The sequence below is a fragment of the Pseudopipra pipra genome, chromosome 18 (assembly GCF_036250125.1).
Source record: "Pseudopipra pipra isolate bDixPip1 chromosome 18, bDixPip1.hap1, whole genome shotgun sequence".
NCBI classification, from domain to species: domain Eukaryota; kingdom Metazoa; phylum Chordata; class Aves; order Passeriformes; family Pipridae; genus Pseudopipra; species Pseudopipra pipra.
Genome location: NC_087566.1, coordinates 6,289,629 through 6,306,302, shown reverse-complemented (window position 1 = coordinate 6,306,302; position 16,674 = coordinate 6,289,629). Strand labels below are relative to the sequence as shown.

Below are 16,674 nucleotides of genomic sequence, written 5' to 3'. Positions count from 1 at the left end.
GGTCGCCACAGGCCGCCGGGGCCGCCCGGCCCGGCCCGGCCCTGCAGGCCCGGCCGCGTGGAAGGCCGATCCCGGCAGGGCCTTCCCGAGAGCCGCCTGCTGTCGGACCCTTGCGGGCCCGGGCCGGGTCGGACCGGCCGCAGCCGCGGGTGCCCCTCGGCTCGGGCGGGCCCGGCTCGGCTGCGGGCCGTGTGTGCACGGCGGGAGGGACAGAGCGGGTCAGCGCGGCGCGGAGGGCGGGGATAACCCCGCGGTGGCCGTCACGTGGAGCAGATGAAAGGGAAGCGGCTTGGCAGGGCGGAGAGGAGCCGGGGCGAGGGACGGGGAGTGCGGGGCGGGCGGCGGCGAGGAGCGGGGCGCAGCGCGGCGGGAGGGCCGCTGCCATGGGGCGCTGACCCGCCCGGGACCCCGGCCCGGGAGCTGGAGCCGCTCGGGAGCGATGCGCGGCGGCGGGGCGCCGCTTCCTCCCGCCGCGCGATGAGGGGCTGCGGGGCCGGCGCGAGGCTGCCCGTGCCGCCGCTGCCGCTGCTGCTGCTCGGGGTGGCGTTGGCCGCGGCGCCGGGCGCGGCGCTGGGCAAGGAGACGGCGTTCGTGGAGGTGGTGCTCTTCGAGTCCAGCCCCAGCGGCGACTACACCACCTACACCACGGGGCTGCAGGGCCGCTTCTCCCGCGCGGGGGCCACGCTGAGCGCCGAGGGCGAGATCGTGCAGGTGAGCGCGGCCGGGGGGCGCCGCCTGCCCCAAGATGGCTCCGCGGGCCCGGCACCTGCGGCACAAAGCGGGGCCGGGCCCGCCGCCCCACGTGCGCCGCGCGGCCCGGGGACGCGGTGACAGATGCGCGCCCGCGCACAAAGGCCCCGCGCCGGCCCCAACTTGCGGGGCCGCCCCGTTTTGACAGCCGGGCGCGCGGCGCGGTCTCTCCGCGGCGGGAGCGGGCGGAGCCGAGGGCCGCCGTCCGCGCGCTTCGGGCTCCGCTCCGCTCGCCCCTCCGCCGGGCGCGATGCCGGCGGGCGGGCGGGGGCGGTGCCGCGCCGGGCGGCCCTTGCCGGTCCCGGCGGTTCGCGGCCGGGGCTGTGAGGGGCTGCCCCGCTCCAGGGGCGGCCGGGTCTCGGGGGGCCCGGGCCGAAAGTCCCGCGGCAGCAATTGGGTGCTGCGCGCTCGGGCTGTGCCGGCCGGTGCCCGCTCCGCGCCCCCGGGGCTGCTGCGCTCGGGGCTCCCTCGGAGCCGGGCTCCCATCGCGGACGTTTCGTACAAAGCTGCGCTTGACTTTCTCACTAGAGAAACAATTTTTGTCTGTGACTGAACGCAGCTATTCTTTACTGTGTTTGAAACTCTTGAAGTGCTTATCTAATTCCTTTGTAGTCTCTTGTAATTGTTGACTTTATTTTTCCCCCCCCTTTGGCTAAGTAGAGAAAAATTACTTGAATGGTGTTTTAATAAGTTTGACTGTTAAGCAATTGCTAATAGCAATCCTTATTTCTCTTTAAGAGCTGTGGAATTTGTTTGCTTGAGTTCCATGTACATACACGTACATGCATAAATAAATATACACATAAAATTTTAAGAAAGCTAACTGGTGGCAAGTAAGCTCTAGAAACAACTGATAAAGCTCTACAAACATAAATACTTTACTATCAAAATAACATTGTTTTTTCCTTTTAAAGAATACTGCTTTTGAGTGCTTGATGTTTCAAAATGGTTTCACCTGGGAGGATTCCTTATAAAAGTTCTCTCACAGCCAGAAGAGTTGTGAGGACAAATTGCTAATGTAAGGTGATTATTTTCTTCAGAGAAAAGAGGAATGGATCAATTACTTTATAATTGTGACATTTAAAAAAAAGGTGCTGCTACTAAGGACTGAAACAGAGGTGGATGTTTTTTAACCTTTTGGTGCATTTTCAAACAGTGAGACTTAACACTGTCTTTAGGGCCAACAAGAGACCCTAAAGGTTCCTTTTGTGTCAGGTATTAGTGTTAAGAAGAGAATATAGGCTATTTATTGAGGTCATACTTTCCTGGTGACTGTAAGTAAAAGTGGAGAAAAAACTTAACTATTTTTTTAAGACTTAGATTTGCACAACCCGGAACAAATGTATTAAAGAGACTTTTGCAGGCTTTGTGGTGTGTAGCATCAGCTGTCTGCTTCCTCTTCATCATTAGTAGACAGCACCCCAAATAGGAGAGACTGCAGTGAAAGCCAAATGATGTGGCAAATCTTTTACAGTTAATTATTGCTCAAAAATGGATTTGCTTATTCATCTGAACACATGCTACATAACATACCTCATGGACAGGCTATTTTTTTTTATGAGCCATGTGTACTGTTCTTTTTTTCAGAGAAGAAAACCTGACAGACATTGTTCCAAAGCAGCTAGACTGAATGCCATCAGTTGTGTTTTGACTGTTGAGGTTCTAGATTGCATACAGCATCTCTTGTCAGTGTCCTGCTTCCTTTATCTCCTCCTGAAAGTGACTTTTTCAGAGCTAGAATTTGTAAGATTTTCACAGCACTGTCTTGCCTCCCTTTTTCAGCAAGGCTGTGTTTTTATAGAAGACTATGAATCTGTTGTTCTGGATCATCGTCTAAAGCTCCCTGTGAGGTTTAGAAAAGGCTCGTGAAGCTAATGCCACTCGGAACCTGTTCAGCAGCAGCAAGTTAGTTGTACATCAGTCAGTGAAGCAAGCTCTTCTCTGCCCCAGCCCCTTTGTCAGTGCACACAGCAATTCAAGAATAAGATGCATTTTTCTTTAAAATGAAATATTAGAAATTCTTTAAAATCAGGCACACATTAAAGAATGGATCAAAGGAATTGTGGTTTTGAGACTACACAAAGACTTACTTTTGTTTATGTTAATAGCATCAATTACTCATTGGTCTTGAAAGTCTGAACAAAAAAAAACCAACCGTAAGAAACAATGCACTTTCAGCTTTTGATAGGTCATACATCCACTCCTAAACTGGTTATTGGTCAGATTCCTATCCAGTAGTGGTGTGCTATTATATTGCTTCTCATGTTATTGTAAACGAGTCTTAATAGGGTCAAGTGTCTACCAGAATAACTCTTTACAGAGATGAAATGTTCATGTCTTCTTTCATGTGGTCACAGTTTGTATTCAGCAAACTCATGCTTAGGTTGCTGTGTCAGCTGGTCCTTAAACTGCTTGAAGGTCTAACCATCTTGGTGATATCTGGTGTACTGGAATATTCCGTGTTTCTCGGGGCAGTGTAGTGGCCATTGATATGGCTGAGATTGGAAATTGCAAACACTTGGTTGGAGAGTGATTGTGAAAACCAGACTTAGCTGAAACCTCTAAAAAGATGTTTTGGTTTAAAACAAATTATGACTGGAGAACTCCTTATGGTTGAAACTTCTCGTACCATTCAGGGCCAAAGTTCAGATGTAGTCTTGTCTCAAACTTGTTGCTATATGGCCACAGACTGACAGTGCCAGGACAATAAACATGGCTGATTTTTTTACTAGCAGTGGCTTTATTGCTCAGAGTGAGATTATGTATCTTAATTCTACATGGAACTGGCAAGATTCTGTTCCAGTTGCTTGTTCCACTTGATAACTAAGGTGTGGAGCATCTAATGCTGTGTTTCTTGTAAAGATGTGGATGTGAAGGAGCTGCTCAGGTGAGGTGCTGGGAAAAGAGGATCAAATTTATCGCTTGTTTTAGATTGCATTAAAAACGCTGACATGTCAAAAGCTTTAAATGATGCATATTCATAATTGTCAATTCTGTCTTTTTTTTCTACTCCTGTGTCAGTTGTACTGTTGAATACAGTAATGGGTTGATTACTGATGGATACAACGCATGTATACAGTGAGAAGCAGCATGGAGGAGAGATTTGGGAATGTTATGTGTGGTTTTTCTTGTGAAACGAAAGTTTGGGTTTTGGTTGGTTTGTTTCTGGTTGGAAGCCTCAGCAGAGAAATAATGAACTTTATGTAGCCATTGAACTGTGTGTAGATGATCTAATAATCTCCACTTGCATAAATTTTTGTGCTCAAAAATTAACAGTCTGGGGAGAACAAGCATAACTCAGTGCTTTAAGCTCCAGGAGTAAAACATAAGTGGGACACTTCCCACCCTCTTGCATGACACTTCTTTGTAGGAAACTATTGCCTGTCTTTCTCTTGCAGAAGGTGGGGAGGCTTCAAACCTGAGTGCAAGACTGTGTGCCTGTGTGCTCCTTCCTTCTGTCTCCCTCCCACCCCTTATTTATTTGAATGGCTTTGAACCTTTTCTCAGAATGCAACAGTTGCTAAAGGCTGCAAACTGCACTCTGAAGCATCAATAGAGTTTTTAACGGTGTGGAATACATAGATGTCTGGCCCTGATCAGAGGAGACTGAGTCAAGGGAATGTTTGTGTCCTTTGAGAGTGGAAAACAAAAATGTTTTTGGTGGTTTTTTTAGTTGTTGTTTTGTGATCAGGCAGGTTAAGTTTCTTCTTGCTGGAGCTGAGTGCCTAAAGGCCATTCAGATTGAGGAAATGGAATTATTTGTGGCTTTGAGTCACTGTCTTGTTGGATGTTTGCTTTGCTAGTTATCCTCTTAGAATATGAAGACACCTGTGACTGGCTTTGTGTTAGTTTCCATACCTTAACTGTAGAGTTGTGGCTTGCAGTAATGATCCTGAGGACATCAGGGATAATTTATCTGGGCTTCAGGTTTGCTTTGTTATTGTGTCCTTGAAGTGAAGTATCTTGGAGTTGAGCTGTCACTGGAACGTGGCACTTCTATTCTGACCGAAAACAAAGAGCTAACACCCTGTGGATGCTGAGAATGGGGTGAGGAGAGGGGCTGTTCAGCATTTACTATGTTTCTCTGTTTTGGTACAAAGGCAGGAGACCTGGAAAGGATCTGTTGTGCCTTGAATGAGAAGTGGGAGTTTGCTGTAGTTTTGTCCTCCCTAATCTTCAGTCTTTGATGTTATGAACAGATACTCACAACTGGCAAATGTTTTGAGGCAAGTGAGAACAGTAATCTTGAGGGTGTCCATCTTCAGTAGGTGAATCTAAGCACTGCCCCTTTGAGCCTTTCATCTGAACTTGTGTCACACCAAGCCACAAGTCCCATCACCATTCTGAAAGCTTGCTGAGAGTTAAGGAGTTTGTGTTGAATAGATAGTAAGACTGAACCATGAATGGAAGAAAGTGAATTGCTGCTGTCTTAAAAAAAGTGGGGTTTTTTACCTGTTTTAAATTTTGTAAAAGTAATTATTTAATTTATTTTAATAACAGCAAGTCACTGATGGCTCCTTTTTTGTTATAACAGCATCATGTATGCGTTAAGTAGTCAGAGCAGGGCTTATTTTCTATACTTTGTTGCTTTACTGCTTTGTGCATCAGAAACCTTGTTTAATTTAAGCTTCAGTTTTTCTTTTGCTTTATGGTTATCGTTGTACTAAGACTTGACTATCCAGCTGGTAGGAACAAGATGCTTCCATACTACAGCCTTGATATATGCATGGAACAGCAAAAAATTTTACAAATTGTGGTTGGGCATTTTCTGTAACCTCAGTCCTTTAAAGCTCATGTGCAGCCTTTGAAACCTAAACTGGAGTTTTCAATTTGTTCTGGGAGTTGGCAGGGCTCGTCAGTCCTCTCTGTTATGGGAGAGAGTTGACAGGTGACAGAAAGATGAAAAGTGCAGGTTTAGTGCTGTGAACAGCAGGCTCCTCTTCTATAGTTTGTGTGGTGTGCTGTGCCTGACCTGAGCTGGATCTGTGCTTATTCCTCTGTAATTTCTGACAGAAGGATGAAGACTGCACATGCCCAGAGTGGCTTTTTTTTGGGGCTGGGGTCCCCTACTCCCTCATGGACCGTTGAGTTTTTCCTGCCCTGAAAGGAAGGTGTTTTTCATGGGAGAGCAACAGGTGACTACAGGTTGGGGTTCTCTACAAGAGAGGGCCAGGATGATAAAGGAAGTGTAATTTGCATTCAAAATAAGAGATCGATCGCTGAGGTAAAGGCTTGTATAGTTATTGTACCTGGGCAGCCTTTGTAGAGTGTGCACAAGCAGCTTGCTTGCAGTAGAGGTATTGTCCTGAACTTGATCTCAGAACAGATTAGTCCAGCTGTCTCACAGTTTCATCCCTGTCCTTCTCCTTTTTTTTCAAGTTTCAGTCATGCTTAGCCGGCTGTGTACTGTGATGTGAGGTGGTACCCGGCAGAGTTGAAGACAGACCATTAAAGTGCTTTGTTTAGGTCGTTTATCCTCTTCTACTGTTCTGTCTTGACACTGAGCTCCAGCCCAATCACAGCATTGCTGGCTTAGTTCACAAGGAGTTGCCTGTCTGCATTGGCTTCTGAACGTGGTATTGTAAATAAGTATCCATATTTTTTGTTACTTCTTCAACAGTGCAATATTCAAGATGTCTCTTAGAACGGTGGTGAAAGGACTCGATGAACTCCTTCTGTGGTAGCTACTGGCTGTTGTATGCTGTCTGCTTGCAGCTGTAGTGCTCTGCTTTGAGAATCATGTGTCTGTGCCATCCTGTTACACTGCAAAAATGTAATGTAAGAGAATTTAAGGGAGGAGTGTCAAAGATAGTGGCAAGAAGGGACACTTGGCAGCTTAAGCCTTCTACAAGAACATCCTTCTCTGTCTGGTTGGACAAATTTATGTCTTCTTTCATATCTTCTGAAAAGAAGAAACACCTTATGAAAATAGTTAGTAATAACCTTATGATAATAGTTAATTTCCTAACAATAGGAAATTTAAGGGCTAGTAAATAGTATTTACTGAGTTAAAAACTTTGGACTTTCAAGCTGTAAGGTATCACAATACCTTAATTCTCTTATTAAGAGAGAATTAAGGGCACCTGTGGGAGCTGTTTCTAAATGAGTCTAAGGCAGTAATAAATAAAAGTTTCTAGGCATTACTACAGGGGGGAGGCATGATCCACAGATAAGGTACCAAATTAAGTGATGAGTTCTTGGTTTTGGAGGAAGCTCCAGCGTCTGTGGTGTTTGCACAGAGTTGCAGCAATACCAGAATCCTTCTACCAGAACCTTGCTGGCATGTGAGACTGAGACAGTCCCTTGCAGAGAGGGCGGGAAGACACAGTGTTAGAAAATGTGGTAAAAGATATTTAAGTGTGGAGAAATTACAATGGAAATAGCAAAAAAATGCTACTGTGACCCATTTAGAGGAATAAGAATAAAGTAGGTTAAGTACGTAAATAGAAGCGGAAAGCTCAGAGCGCTGGCTCAGGGCTCAGACCAACCAGTGCAATTTCTGCACTTCCAAGTAAAGATGGGGAATCAAGTGGGGAAAAGTAGTTTGTGGGAGTTCAGGTAACTTTTCTGCATAGTCCATATGTTTAGTTAAACTTCCTCACAGATGTTGAAGGTCTGTACTGCTGAAAACCTTGCCTTTGCTGGCAGGATGCTGAGCACTTCCTTTTTCATGTGCTCCTCTTGCTTGTTTGGGAGGTGGAACTAAGAAAAAATCCCAGAGAGAAGTGGCACTCAAAAATTGTTAAACATGGAGCCATTTGGAGAACTTTTTTCATTTATATATATTTATTTATGTTGAGAGTGGATCTGTGTGACTACAGTGGTTTATATATAATTACAGCCTGCTTCCCAGTGTTACCAGCAGTTGTGGCCAGCTATGCCCCATGGGTGGAACTGGCACTTGCTCCCCCTGAGCACCCCACTGGTGCCCTTATGGGACAGGGCAGCTGCTTCTTAAGTGCTTTGCCTAGTGAAGGGCTTCTGAAATGACTCCTGGTGAAGTGTGTAGAGGACATGATTCAGTGTGGCAGATTTGGAGGGAAAGAACTGCAGGCAACTTTGCTGCAAGCAGATCTTATAGGAAAGTCTTGAGTAGTTGTATAAAACCATTGATTAGCATACATAGTAATTTTCTTCCAGTTTATACCATCTTGTGGTGGAGCGTGTATTTAAAAAGGCTCCCTTTTTTATTACAGTCTTCTAGTCCTTGTTTTGGAATTGCAAAGTGAGGCCCTTCTGAACCAAAATAACTTTCAGAAACAGTTTTTCAAAGTGTGAATGCTTTCAGGAGGCCAGCATCAGACTGGTTAAGGAAAGGTTAGATCTGGAGGCAGTAATCTGCTTTGTGTTCTACCCAGTTGTGTAAGCGGTACATGTATTTGCATTAAGACACTTACTGCTTCAGAAGTGCTCAATTTGGGAGGTGTTAAGTATTAATTTTTTCATACTATCTTTTCTTTTGGGTATCTACACTTCACTATTCAAATGTGTTCAAACTAGAGTGTGTGCCTGCATATGAAAACAGAATGAATGCCAGTTGAATGCTTGGCCTAATTTCTCGCTTCCTGTCTTGAAGGGAGAGTCCTTCACAGTAAAAGAGATTGGCAAAGGAAAAATAAATTGTTTAAAAACAAAGATGTGGTTTGAAATTGTTAGAACAGCAACAGAAGATTCGTGTTAAAAAAAAATAAATTCTATTTTCTTCATTTTTCTTGACTGCTTGACACTTAAACCAGAGGTGACCAGGGAAATGGGCTCTTGTGGATACCCAGTGGAGACTGCCAAAAATTGCACTTTCCTGCACTTATCACATTGGTGAAGCTGTGCTTCTGTTAGGTTTGAGTACTAGTACTCAGGAAAATAGGGCTCTGGTGGCTTAAGGTGTCTCTTCACAGTGGCAGATTTCTTTCATTCATTTTTTTTAAATTTCCTTTTCATGCTGCTTAGAGACTTTTGTTGTTGCACTTGGCTTTAAGATGAAAAGCCAGTTTACAAAGGTTGATTAGGTGCCTGTTATGTTCCAGACACAAGTACAACCTTAAATATGTAGTGTAATATATGCAGACTCTCTAGGCTTCCCAGACCCATGTTACTCTCTGCATTGATGTGAGGATTTTAGTTGTTTTCTAAAGCTGATGACCAGCTTAAGCTTTCTGTTGGTTTTCTTGAGCTTAAGCTGCTTTATTGTTTTGCATCATTTTCAGTAGTAAAGCAAATGGAAGAATCAGTGAGGAGATGACTGGCCTGACAAGAACTAAGGGGCATATTTTAGAGTTTGCAGTCATGGTTTGAGTACAACTGTTAATTAGCTGTACAGGCATGCATGTTGCAAGTACATGCCTCCTACTGTGAATTTATTGCATGTGCTTGGTAAGCAACTTTCAAATACTTCTGATTGTAGTGTTTGAAAAATTGCATTTAATTCAGAAAAGACCCTAGTTCGTGCCAAGATCTGTTTTCCTACTTTGAGCTTGTGATGTTTGCCTGCTTTAAAAAAATACACACAAGAAAAAGTGTAGTAAGCATGGCTGGACAAAATCCTTCTCCCCTATTTCTCTCTATCCATTCCACTCTGCCCTTCCTCCCCCAGGCAGAAGAGGCTTGAACCAAACTTTCTGTCGAGTTCACCTTTAGAACTGCAAGTTTCCAGCTTTAACCTGTCTGCTTTGATGACAGATTAAGAAAAGGACGTTTGAAGGACTGACGGAATTGCAAAAGTTGTTCTGTTGGGGTTTTTTTACACTGATGGGTCTGTTCCACAACTCTATAGTTCATGGAGAAGAACATCTTTTAAAGGCTATGCGTTTTTTTTTCTTAATTTTATTTTATTTTCCTCACAGAGACTGCCCTTGAAGATTTAAAAGACTTCTTATTTGGGCCTGGCTAAATGATGGTATTCCCAATTGAGCCTTGATTGGTTTTACCTTAATAACAAAAGCAACAATAATAATATCTGTATCTCATGGATAAAACATTATATATACATTTATATATATATAATATATATACATTATATATACAGCGTGCCAGTTGTATATACATTATATACAGCGTGCCAATTGTGCACACGAGTGCTGTGTGTTCTTGCTGCACTGAGGTTTTACCTGTCCTTGCTGTCTTTGGAGATAAGGATAGAGGTTAGGATACACAGTGTAGCAGTTGCTGGCCTTTTCTTAGGTGCATTGGGTTTTCTCCTAAGGCAGTCTCTAAAGGGTGTGTATGATATAACAGGGAAAGGTATTCCTTCCCATCACAGTCGTATTGTATTTTACTAGGGTCTGTCATACTTTCTCATACCTGTTTTGTATTTATTTAGAAGCCTTTCAGAGCAGATCTTGCCTGCTGTGAGGATAAAGGGGAGATGAACACTTCATGGTCTGGATGCCAAGCTGGCAGATGTCCTGATGATGTGTAGCAGGGCTGGGAGCAAGAAATGAACCCTTGAAACAGTGCCAGGAGATGCTGCTGAGTTCAGTATTTAATAGGAGCCAAGGGCTGGAGACCTCTTTTTGCTCAGAGGCAAGGTATCCCCATTCTGCTAGCTGGCAGTGTTTTGCCTGTTTAAAAGATATTATCTTTTGTATCCCAAAACTGTGTCTGAAGAAAAGACATTGTGGACTAGTTAATGCAAAAGAACTCCCAAGGCATGATCTTACTTTCAGTTTTCCTCTGTTTTACTTGAGAAAGCAGCTACTATTTCCTCCTCCCCCCTTTGTGACTGTCTGGGATAGTCTTTTCTGGTTTGGATGCTAGAAATGGACAGAGGTTTCCTATAGTTAAATAATAAGGTTGTAGTTGCAGATTGGGATAAATTTCTCAACCATTTCTCAAACACAAAATGTATTTTATTTACATTCAGTTGCCACTGGAGCTGAATATCCTCAAATAATAGAAGTCAAGTGAAGTGATCTGGTCCCCTGTTGTCCACCATTCTTGTTATCTTCAGGCAACTGTGGGAAGATGAAGGTGATCTGAAATCTTTCTGGACAGCTTTAGTATTAAACACAGCTCCCTGATGTGGAATAGCCAGCCAAATGTCCACACACATATGTGCGAGGTAGGCAGTGTGATGAAAGTTATGCTAAGGTGAAACCAACAAAACCTCTGTTTTCAAAGACCACATAAGTGTTTGTTTCAGAGGCTTGGATAGGAACATTCCTGGAGCCCAGAAACATGCCAGCCTTGGAAGTTGTATGGGAAGAAGCTACTGTCCTTGTCAGTGAAAGGGCTGAAGTGTCCTGAAAGAGTTAAGCTCTAATTATCTCACTTGTAAGGTATTTAATATCCTTATTAAACTCAACTGCTGGTTCACTTTTTTTCCCCCTTCTTGTGTTGAATAAAATTTCTTGAAGAGCCGAGCCTCTGCCTCTCAGATCAGAGGCTCACATGTTGAAGCTGGCAGTGCTAGAGGCTAGTTCCTATCTGTGTGACAGCATTTTTAATTTAACAGGACCGGCTTTGATGTTCTCGAATATTTATAGGCAGCTTCAGATCGCTCCAGTATGTATTCTTTTTAACTGGAGCAGAAGTTCCTCCTCACACAACAAAATTTTTTCTTCTCTGTTTATTCTTGAGTCCCTTTTACATTTGTAGTCATGGGAGTGATTTTATGTTACATATATATTGCTTAAATACTTACTTACTTGTGGGAGGAACCACTTGATTTCCTTTCTAGTTTCTGCAGCTTGGGGTAGTCCAGTTACTGTGTCTCAGCTCCTTGTTTGAGCCTCGCTACAGACACTTATGTTGCAGAAGAGACAGATGCAGTAAACTAGAATTTCAGCAAAACCCAGTTACAGTGAGACCTTCTCCACAGTGTGGAAGCTCAGGTAGGCCTGCAGTGGGTCAGACCTGGGGCATCCTCAGGAATCACAGAAGTGTCTCTCAGACACCTTAAAGAAGGAGCAGGTCATGGTTTGTGGTTTAAAGAGGAACTGGAAACTTGAGGTTTGACTCTCAGTGGGAGCTGATCAGAAATTCTGGAAAAAGTTTTAGATGGAAATTGCCACTTGGATGGTTTGACTTGCATGACACTTTGACCAAACTCAGGCAAGAGTCTTAAAAAAGATACCTCATGAGTCAGCTGTCAGTCAAGCTTTTAACCCATCTCAGACTTTTTTGCCTCAGTGGCTTCCCTGTCCCACCAGCCCCCAGGCAGTGGACTGCTCAGAGCTGGCACTGTATGCTCTTTCAAAAACAGAGATGTGGAGGTTTTGCCACTTTAAATACCGCTGGGTTTGGTGTCTTGGATCAAATCGTTGAGATTTGAACCTTTACCTTGATTGTGGCACAGGAGGCAGCGTATGTCATAGGAAAGTGTCCCCTCAGACAAGCTTTTGTTGTGGACTTCTCTTTTCCTCCTTTTTCTGCCATGTTTCCCTTCTGCTTTATCCTGTCAGCCCTGTGTTGTGGATCTCATGTGGACTCCCTTATCACTGCTGTTCTGGCCCAGAGAAACCTTGCCATGGCCAACTGGGACAGGAAAGCAATGGCATTTTTTCCTGGAACTTTTCTGTGTGGATGCTGATAGTTTGGGCATAGATTCCTGTAGCCTGCTCTGCTGTGCTTAGTTTTTATTGTGAAATTCTGTATGCTTCGTGTTACATGAAGGTCTCCTGACTAGACCTGGAATGCCATTATTGAAGGGGCAGATTTTTCGTGTATTATTTTGAATGGTTTCACTTTGTAAAAAATTTTGTCTTTCGGTGATGATAATTTGTTTTAATGCACGGCCTACAGAGAAAAATGTTTGTGGGTTAAGACATTTCTGCTATAGATGCACTTCTCTGCTGGTACAGCCTTTTCTAGTTCAACAAGTGAAATCACTGCCTACGTAGCTAAATACCATTGGAAAACAACCACAGGAGGAAAGTGGTTGCTTGTCTACCTGATCTAAGTAGTTTGCTCAAAGAGTAAGGCTTCTCTTGCTATAGAAATTCAGCAGGGAAACAGAGGCCTGTAACTTAACTACTAATGTAGCAGTAAGAGTTTCTAAATTATGCCGGTAAAATAAATGTGGCTGCTGCAGTGCCATTTCAGTGCTCATGCCTAGGATGGGTGGATGTGATGGTGACTTCATTTTTCTTTAGTTCCTTCTTCCAAACTGTTGTTGACAAAGGTAGTTTTCCTTCTCCCTGCATAGCCTGAAATATCCTTGTGAGACAGGAAAGTTTATGAAGTGTGGAAGTACTCAATGCTTCTGTCTCTGGGAAGGATTTTTTTGTTTAGTTTTGGTAGAGCTTTTCCTCCGTGGGTGTTTAGGTCTTTTCAGGCTTTACTGTTTGTGTAGAATGTACATCTTACTTTGAGTTTGGATTCAGTAACTTCTGGAAACATCCTGAGATGCAGCAAAAGCACTTACTAAGCTTAAAGAACCAGCTCTAAACTTGACATTTAGGAGTGAGCAGTGAGTAGTACCAAGATTGAGCTCCAACAGGAAAGTCATCACAGTCTGAAGTTTAACCCATGTTCAGGGGGACAACACCTGTTTCTGGTTCTGGCTGGGGTTTAGAAATACTCAGGCCAACACTGGCGTGCATATGTTATGGCTCTGTGAGGACCCAAAACTAGAATGCTTTGAGATGTTGTAGGTCAGGACTGGTTGTAGAGATAGTAGTATTCTCAAACACTTTTATGTAGGCTGTGCAAACATGATGCTGTGTTCAGTTTTGAGCCCTTCACCCCAAGAAAGACACTGAGGTGCTGGAATGTGTCCAGAGAAGGGAGCGGAGCTGGGGAAGGGTCTGGAGCACAGATCTGATGAGGAGCATCCAAGGGAGCTGGGAGGGCTCAGGCTGGAGGAAAGGAGGCTCAGGGAGAACCTTCTTGCTCTCTACAGCTGCCTGACTGGAGGGTGGAGCCAGGTGGGTACCAATCTCTTCTCCCAAGTGACAGGATGAGAGGAAATGGCCTCAAGTTGTGCCAGGGGAGGTTTAGATTACATATTAGCAAAAATATTTTCACACAAAGGGTTGTAAAAGCATTGGAAGAGACTGCCCAGGGCAGTGGTGAAGTCACTGTCCCTGGAAGTGTTCAAAAAATGTGTGGATGTGGCCCTCGAGGACATGGTTTAGTGGTGATCATGGCAGTGCTGGGTTTAGCAGTTGGACTTGATTATCTTAATAATTCTGTGATTCCCTTTCATTGTGCTTTTGCCTTAGGAGGAGGTAACAGACAGTAGCATTCATCTAGTTCAGTGTTACTGCAAAGAGAATTTTTGCAAATCGAATTCTTTTCCATCCTTAAGTTGCAGTTGGTGTCTTTGAATTTAAGTTGCTGAAGCTGGGAAAGTATTTGCTTCCTGTGTAAGCAATACAACATATACTGTGGTTGATAAGGATATTGCTGTGAATAACCTCATAGATAAAGATCTTGGTTGTGCTGCTTAGGAAGCTGAATTATATATTTTTCTAGTTGTACTATCCGAGTGCTGCTGAATCTTGAAATCTTGTCTTTATAAACATATTCCAAATAAAATGGGCACTGCAGTCTTTAGAACAGAATACACAAACTGATGCAGTCTGTTCTGGAGATTAATACCAAACATATTCTTAAGGCAGCAGAATTCTGACTTAGGTTAGGACCAGTTCAGTTAGGAATACTGAGAAAAATAGTAGGAGTCCTGAGTATCAGTCAAAGGAAGGTTTTGAGGAAGGGAACTTAATTTTTTTTATAGCATTCTTGCCAGAAAGAATGCTTGGAACAACAAACAAGATGCTCAAAGAACAGAGAAAAGTTGAACAAGTCTTAGGAGAAAACCATCCTAAAGCAGTCACTGGGTATAATAGACACTGCCCAGCTGGAGAATATGATCTAACTCTTTTTCTGCCTTCAGAGGCATGGTGGACATGACTACCCTGCTTTAAGGAATGGTTCATGAACTGTATGATAGAGGAATTTAATCTTTGTATCAGTATGATAATGCAGCATATCCATGCCCAACTGCAGGGCTCCATTTCTCAGCACAGAATAGCATTTCTTAGTCTGAAAGAGGATCTGCAAGTGAATTCACAGATTTTTGCTGTTCGTGTTATATGGAATTAACATCACAAACTCTGCCTCTGGAAGGAGGAGTTGGTTTTATTTATCTTTTCAAATGGAGACAGCTGCTAGAAGAATATAATTTTTTTTCTTTAAAAAAAGCTATTTTTAATTAAGGTAACTTACATTCACATTAAAAATACATCTATTTTTCAGAGTAATTGCAACATTTTCAGTGCTTCTCCTTCAGTTTACTTTTTAAAAATATAGAATGTCTTTGTAAGTGTGTAATAATTAAAGCAATTAAGTATGTGCTGTTGGCCTGGGACTTTATGGGTACCTGTGTTTTTTGTTTTGATTTGCTTTTTTACTGTCCACTTAGAAATCTATCAATGAAACGTCCTTGCAGATGCTGAGGGATGACTGCTAACAGTGAATTAAGTGAATTATTGGAAGCATGAACAAAATAGGTTAGAACAAAACATATGCTCTGCTTTGCAACAGGTGAGCGTATGCTGCCTATCTGAAATGCTAGAAAGGATTGCTTTGAAATCATGCATGTTTTAGGAAAATATTTAATATGTCTTCTGATGTTGGCCTGTTCTCGTCTCTCATTAGCTGGTAGGGAATTGCATCTCTGATGTTAAGACTCCAGGATCATGTTTCTATTACTGAGGCAGGTAGTGGGTGAATTAACCTCATTCATGGTGTTTAAAACTTGGCAGGTAATCCTGGCAGAGCAGCAGTTCTCCCCTGCTGTCCTACAGGTTGCTTTTCCAAGCCCACCTTCCTGCTCTCTGGGGTGGATGTGGAGGAGGTGGGGAGCAGCTTTCCCAAAGGGCCCTGTTTCTGGTGACAGCCTGAGCTGTGCTGTTTCTGCAGCATGGCCACAGGAGCCCTGGGGGACCAGCAGTGAGTGATGTTGAATGGGGATGGGTGAGCAAGGGAGAAAAAAAATCCAGGTTTGACCTGCGATTTCTGTCCTGGTGCCTTTTTTTTTTTTTTTTTGCCTTTGAATTCTCACTTTCTGATTCCTTCTAGTTCCTGTGTGAATTCTCAGTGCATTACCATGGACACACACCGCTGTCTGTTTTCTTCAAGGTGAAACTGATTTTTAAGTTAGGAAATCAATAAAAGTTCGTGATCCTAACATTTTGACCCCACACTTCTGTAGTAAATAAGACAGGAAAAAATAATAACTTCTGACTAATTCAGAGTTAATCTTCGTGTAGCTGAATTTCTCTTCCCATTTGTTTTAGAGTGTAGAGAGGAAAGTTTTGGTTAGTTTTGAAATGTTATTCTTTTAGTCCTATGCAGTTGGAGTATCTGATAAAAGCTAGTTGCCTTTGTTATATCTAAGCCCAGATGTACAGTAAAAGAGACTTAAATTAAGAAAAGAGATAATTTCTTATAAGTGATGTTCCTCAAGTGTTATTTTTTTAATATAATGTCTTATCTCTGGTCCCTTGACATGGACCAGGTCTCAAAGGACACTGAAGTCAAATGGCAAGCTGTTGCAGAATCTTGGCATTCCCAACCCAGCCCTGCAGGGCCTGTTAAAATAATCACTCGTGCCTGAGTCATGGTTATCCTTCAGGACGATTTTATAGGTGGCACTATTTCTGTCATGTTCTGATATTTCATGCTGAAATTACTTACAGATGGGTTGCAGGCAGAGAAACTAGGGTTGATATTTATTATCTCAAGAGACCTTACCTTTCTTGATTAAAGCTAATTAGTAGTGCTTTGGAAATCGGTTCTGTGCCCTTCATAGGGTCAAAATTAGGGATTTGACAGAACTAAAGTGCAAATACAGCAGATCTCAAAGTTGGCTGTTCAGACACACGTCTCAAAGTTACAACAGGATTTACTTTTTTTTTCTCTAATGTTGCACAATATTAAACCATATCATGCATAAATAGTTGTGCTAGTGTGTTAATATAC

The 16,674-nt window shown here is 43.3% G+C and overlaps 1 protein-coding gene across 2 annotated transcripts in view; it reads left to right on the top strand.

Moving 5' to 3' along the window:
• The first annotated feature begins 342 nt into the window (after positions 1 to 342).
• Positions 343 to 16,674, top strand: part of ZNRF3 (zinc and ring finger 3) — a 75,260-nt gene continuing 58,928 nt past the window's right edge. Inside the window, exon 1 of one of the 2 annotated variants that reach the window (XM_064674814.1) lies at positions 343 to 711. In XM_064674814.1, coding sequence (XP_064530884.1) covers positions 478 to 711 — 234 coding nt within the window. In that variant the 5' untranslated portion in view covers positions 343 to 477. The remainder of the gene's footprint in view (positions 712 to 16,674) is intronic. The other variant, XM_064674813.1, reaches the window with a different exon arrangement.